The sequence below is a fragment of the Palaemon carinicauda genome, chromosome 1 (genome assembly GCF_036898095.1).
Source record: "Palaemon carinicauda isolate YSFRI2023 chromosome 1, ASM3689809v2, whole genome shotgun sequence".
NCBI classification, from domain to species: Eukaryota; Metazoa; Arthropoda; class Malacostraca; order Decapoda; family Palaemonidae; genus Palaemon; species Palaemon carinicauda.
The window spans coordinates 238,594,040-238,600,279 of NC_090725.1; the positions used below are offsets into that span (position 1 = coordinate 238,594,040).

Here is a 6,240-nt window from a genome sequence, read left to right on the forward strand (position 1 = left end):
ATATATATATATATATATATATATAACAAATGCAGCCGTTTTAGTCCACTATAATATAGGACATAGACCTCAGACATGTTGATTCCTGTTTGAAGTTTGGACAATTTTCATCACCAGTGAAAATTGGTGATGGTGGGAGATTTTTGTCTGATCGCTTACAACACACCAGCCTAGTATGGGTGACCCTGACTCCTGACTAGTACAGCTTTACTGATCATAGCGATACACAAACCCTTTCACTACGTTAAGGCATCCCCATTCAGGAGGGATATATATATATATATATATATATATATATATATATATATATATATATATATATATAAATCTACACACATAAATATATACATATATATATATATATATATATATATATATATATATATATATATATATATATATATAGATAGGTATATAGATAAATAGATAGATATATGCATGTGACTGTGTGTCTGTATTGGTCTATTTACAAAAAACGAATGATGCAGTGTCCTTCAAAAAGGAAGTACAGTCAATTTGATCCTTAAAGAAGAGCCTTGATTCGCTAGGATGACACTTATATTCACTACCTACAAACCTTACCACGAATTATAGGGATCCGGGAGTCAATCGTGGCCCAGTTTTACTGGTATAAAAGCCTAGGACTCAAAACACAGGACATCCACTCCTGACAGGACAAGACAAGACCAAGTGTCTCCTAAGATCTACTAACCTCCTTTGGTAAGAGATTCAAAACACATTTACTTACAGTAACTTTTTATCCTCTGCTATCTTCCATTCAAAATCCATTGGGACTATCTCTACAGGGAAATTTAATTTGAAACAAAATACTCAACAGGGGAATTCAATCGTACTTAAAGGAAAAATTAATAATGAGATGCAATATTTGATCAGCAACAATTGAATTTTCAGTAAATCTGTGGTTATATTTTAAAAGGTCATTTTGGGAATTTATCCATACTTGAGTCAGCTATGTAATTTAGTCTTCAGTATCAGCATTGTAATTCGCTCTCAAATTCATGAAGCCAATACAAATTTCGGCCCAATTCAACTAAAAAAATCCATTCTACTGTTGGAACTTTCAGTATACGTTACCTTTATAAATGTATCACATAGGGAAAAGAAAAAGACTGTCACTAAAGAAGAGAAACTCGTTTAGTTTCTTGGTCATTTGGAATATTCTGCTTGGAAGTAAATGTTTGGGTTCCGTATTATTTGAACTGTTTATTAGCTATCTTTCTAATTCTATATGATCAAACCCTGTTGTTGATCGAGATATACACCTTGTAGTGTACCGATTAGTTATTCAGGAAATATCAATATCCTTTCCTTTCATTGAGAAATTTTATAACAGAATAAAATATCCAAATTAGATACTTCGATACAACCTACCTACTTGCTTGAGGGTACATTAAGGCACACTATTCTATATGGCTTCTCTTTTTCTTATTTTGTTAAGGAATTTATAGTTTATATAGGAAATATTCATTTCGATGTTGTTGCTGTTCTTAAAATATTTTATTTATCCTTTTTTTCTTTCCTCACTGAGCTATTTTCCCTATTAGGGCCCTTGGGCTTTAGCATCCTGCTTTTCCAACTAGGATTGTAACTTAGCAAGTAATAATAATAATAAATGATAAATAGCTGCAATGACAATTCATGATGACGCCTGTTGAGTGTCACATCAATTACCACTAATTCTATATGTCAGGAATCATCAACTGCAAAGAAAAATGAAGCTCTTCATCGTTGGACTGCTGGCGGTCTTGGCCATCGCCTCGACCAACGCCCAGGACGAGGCAGAATCCCCCAAGACCGTCGCCAGGGAGCTCTACACGTCGGTGAAGGACTATTTAGAGGGAAACGATGACGTAAGCTTTCCCGTCCAAAAGGTTGTCAAAATGTTCTCCGGTGTTAGCAAGATCATCGTTGACAAACTCCCTTATGTCAATGCCACTGACATAGCACTCAAAGTGTATAGTAAGTAGGAAATTCCTTTACAGTGTTATTTCAATTTGGGATTTAATTTACTTATTGACATTCAGTCAATATGCCAATGAATCATTTGCAAATTTTTTCCCCCTAATAATAACTTAATTTTTACATGGAAATGACAAACTTATGCGATTGTCTCCAAATACTGATCATTCAAAATTATTACTTGTTTCGACAAAAGAATCTTCAACTACTCTCTCTGGGGTACGTTATCTTGAGGAAGCTTGTGTGACTCATTTAAATACTTCTCTTGAATGATATAATAATGATCAAGGCATTAATAACGAATAAAACTTATGTATGCTCATAAGAGTCAAAATACGGCATTGTATAACCCATGATCACACTTCGCTTTTGATTTTCCAGTGTCTCGTTGCGGCTACAGTAACTGTGAGATGGATGCACCTAAATGCATCAGCACCTTAATCCCAGAAGAAATGTGCGACCTGCACAAATCCTGTATTCCCAGTAAGTTCATGTTAATCTTGCACTTTTATTCTTTCCTATACCTCTAATTACGGCCATGACATTGCCCTGAAATATACGTAAAACCTACTATGTTGAAACACATATAAACACACACAACCGGGTTTCAAGCTAACCTCTTCTAGCAATAAAACTATTAAATATATTCTCAAGAATTTTTTCAGAAGTAGACATGCTTTAATTATACAACATAAAGGGATAATGTGAAATAATGAAGCCTATAGAGGAGACACGCACACAATCACGTCTATACCAACATACGACATTTTCTAATTTTCTGCTTAAAAGGAGTCGGTCCAAAAATTCTTCCCGCTAATATATATATATATATATATATATATATATATATATATATATATATATATATATATATATCTTTGTGTGTGCATACAAACACGTAATATATGGTGTATATATATATATGTGTGTGTGTGTGTGTGTGCGTGTGTATGTGTATATACAAACACTTAATATATGGTATATCTATCTTATATATACATATATATATATATATATATTATATATATATATAAAATGTATACATATATGAATATATAAATATGCATATATACATATGAAAATATATATATATGTGTGAGTGTGTGTGCATACAAACACTTACTATATGGTACAGTATATCTCTCTTATATATATATATATATATATATATATATATATATATATATATATATATATATATAGGAAATATTTATCTTAATGTTGTTACTCTTCTTAAAATATTTTAGATTCCCTTGTTTCCTTTCGTCAATGGGCTATTTTCCCTGCTGAGGCCCCTGGGCTCATAGCACCCTGCTTTTCCAACTAGGGTTGTAGCTTAACAGTTTATAATAATAATAACATAATAATATATGTGTGTCTGTATACAAACACTTGATATATGGTATATCTATCTAATATATATATATATATATATATATATATATATATATATATATATGAATATATGAATATACATATATACATATGAAAATACATATACATTTATATATGTGAGAGTGTATGTGTACAAACAAACACCTATTATATGGTACAGTATATCTCTCTTCTATACATACACACACACACACGAACACACACATATATATATATATATATATATGAATACACAAATATACACAATATGTGTGTGTATTGTATATATACACATATATACATATATACATACATACACACATATATATATACATATATATATATATATATATATATATATATATATATATATATATATATATATATATATATGTGTGTGTGTGTGTGTGTATGCATCTTGTAATTTTCTAACCTCAAAATTATTAATAAATAGATTTTTTCTACTAAGAAACAAGTTTATTACATTAGGAGAAATATAACGGAATTTGTTTCAACTGAAATTGTTTGAACATAGATTGAAATTATAGTTTAAAGTGTCATTACTTGAAGATTTTCTCGCTTGAAAATTTTAATGACCATTATTAAGATCCCGGATGATGATAGCTCCACTAAAACTTCAAAGGCAGCCGAATGAAATCAAGATTTCTGATTTTTATCAATTCATTTCATTTTCAGATGCTCTTTCCGGTTTCTTCAACGGCCAAAATCCAAGAGAAACGATGAGGGAATGCGTGATGACATCCATGGATTTAGTAAGTTATTTTCTTTATTTTCTCACAAGGTTAGAATTCAAGATTAAAGAAAATCAGTGATTTAGATGCAAAGCCTTAAAGGCGTTTCTCATAGTTAAAGAAGAACACCTTGATCACCAATTCTCAATGTGTTTACTCATACATTTGTCTGGTGAATTATCTAAAAAAAATTTCAATTTGCATATCGATATTTACAGAATACTTTCTTATGTTTCTAATGAAGCCCAACACGAAATAAGTACTTTCCTTAGAGACGATTCTTTAAAATTTTACCTAACATCCATTTAATGCATATTGAAATCACAGCCTTTGGTCGTTATCTAAAAAAATAAATATGTTTGGAGAGAGAGAGAGAGAGAGAGAGAGAGAGAGAGAGAGAGAGAGAGAGAGAGAGAGAGAGAGAGAGCGAATAAACTTATGATAGATGAAGGAATAATCACTCAAATATTTCTTTTTGTATAACTATGTACAGGTTATATTAATTCCAATTGACTAACTTCCATAAGTAATAACATAAAATATGCGAAATACTATAGAAGATTTTTTTTAATTACTAATATAATTATAATTTCATGTTGTTATCTTTATTTCTGTAATTTGGTTACTGTATATTCACTACTTCATTCTTTCCTCTAGACTTATGACCCAGAAGACATGAACGCTAATGTCAAATCCTTTGTTGAGATGAGACTGGACGCAAGTGAAGATTTAACCCCTGAAACAATTGACAGCATCAAGAGTGCAGTTGTAGGCGAAGGCTGCAAGCTGCCAGACGAAAATGCCTGCGTAAGTATGAGCTTCCATATTATGTACAGCAAACATTGGGGATACTGTAATAAGCACGACGCATGATGGATTCTGCACAGTGAGTTTTACTAATTACACTGTTTCAACAGATAAAAAGTAATTTGTAGTTTTTGGTAACCACAAAGCATAATTGCAGAAGTATTCTGGGCTATTATTTACACTTTCGTAGTAAATAATTATATAATATATATTCATTAATAAATGAAATTCGTCTTTGATAAATAACTAACAACAAATCTACAATGCCCGCAGCTGTTCGACCACATGAAATTCTTCGAATGCGTCATGAATACCTGCGTCAGCAGCATGTTCAGTTCCAGCAAGGACATGTAAAAGAAAACACAAAAGTACAAGACAACAAGCGTTATCATCTGAATCGCTACAGCGACAATCACCAGTTGCTGACTAAACACGAAAACAGTTGGATGTCAAGATGACAGAGGATTATTGAAATTGCACCGAGTACGATCTGCAATCATCCAGGATTGAAATTGGTGGTTCTATAAACAACATTTTGTAAGTCACCCACTTTCTTTAGATAAAGTGAGAACACTAATATAAAACTAATTTTTGGCACAATTTATTGTAGATACAGGAATCAAATAATAATTTCCATAGTTTGAAATAAATGAAAGTTTCTATATTCCTCTAACTTGCTTTGTTTGAAAATTTTGAAAGCTTCTGATAACATGTAATAACCTTGATTGTTCTGAAAAAAAAAATATACTAGCATACCTCACAATGTTTTGTGATTTCTGTGCATGCAAGCTTTATCTGTGATTCCCCACATACCTTTTCAGTGGTAAAATAAGCAATAAAATGTAGTAATTAAAAACAGGCTTTTTTTTTGTATTCCCATGAGAAAAAATCATAAAGCGTAATTTATAGTGTCTGCTACTATTCAAATGTTATCCTTCCAACAAAAAGAATTTTAGAACAAAGGGTAAAATTATTTTTTCCACAATAATAATAAACAGATGTTGCAAACTAACAAGAAAAATTGAAGTAGAAAGCGACAAATGACCACAAACGAGAAACTTTTTAAGCTCTTCAAATATTTTACCCATAATTCGTTTGTTCTACGTATTCACGCATAAACTTACAGTACTCTATTTGCATAAGCAATGCAGCACATGAGATTTTTTTCAGAGAAGTTGCACGTAAAGATGCTGTATAATTGCAGCTTCAGCTAATCCGGTGTAAAAAAGAAAAAACATTTACAGAATTGAAGACACTATTAAAAACCAATTAGATATAGATCTCTATAAATTTAAAAGGCAAGCCAGTGAAACTAAGCTTCATCCTT

At 31.2% G+C, this 6,240-nt stretch overlaps 1 protein-coding gene across 1 annotated transcript; it reads left to right on the plus strand.

The window, feature by feature from the left end:
* Window positions 1-606: 606 nt before the first annotated feature.
* On the plus strand, window positions 607-5,733 carry LOC137644195 (uncharacterized). Its single transcript, XM_068377199.1, has 6 exons — window positions 607-720; window positions 1,712-1,980; window positions 2,362-2,463; window positions 4,051-4,127; window positions 4,764-4,913; window positions 5,187-5,733. The coding sequence occupies exons 2-6, from the start codon at window positions 1,734-1,736 to the stop codon at window positions 5,265-5,267; spliced, it is 657 nt and encodes a 218-aa protein (XP_068233300.1). The 5' UTR covers window positions 607-720; window positions 1,712-1,733; the 3' UTR covers window positions 5,268-5,733.
* Window positions 5,734-6,240: the final 507 nt, after the last annotated feature.

Bases quoted from the DNA above. Each gene is read 5' to 3' on its own strand.
- LOC137644195 (XM_068377199.1), top strand. From the start codon at position 1,734: ATGAAGCTCTTCATCGTTGGACTGCTGGCGGTCTTGGCCATCGCCTCG. The intron at 2,464-4,050 runs GTAAGTTCATGT...TTTCATTTTCAG, and splicing joins GCACAAATCCTGTATTCCCA to ATGCTCTTTCCGGTTTCTTC. The intron at 4,914-5,186 runs GTAAGTATGAGC...CAATGCCCGCAG, and splicing joins TGCCAGACGAAAATGCCTGC to CTGTTCGACCACATGAAATT.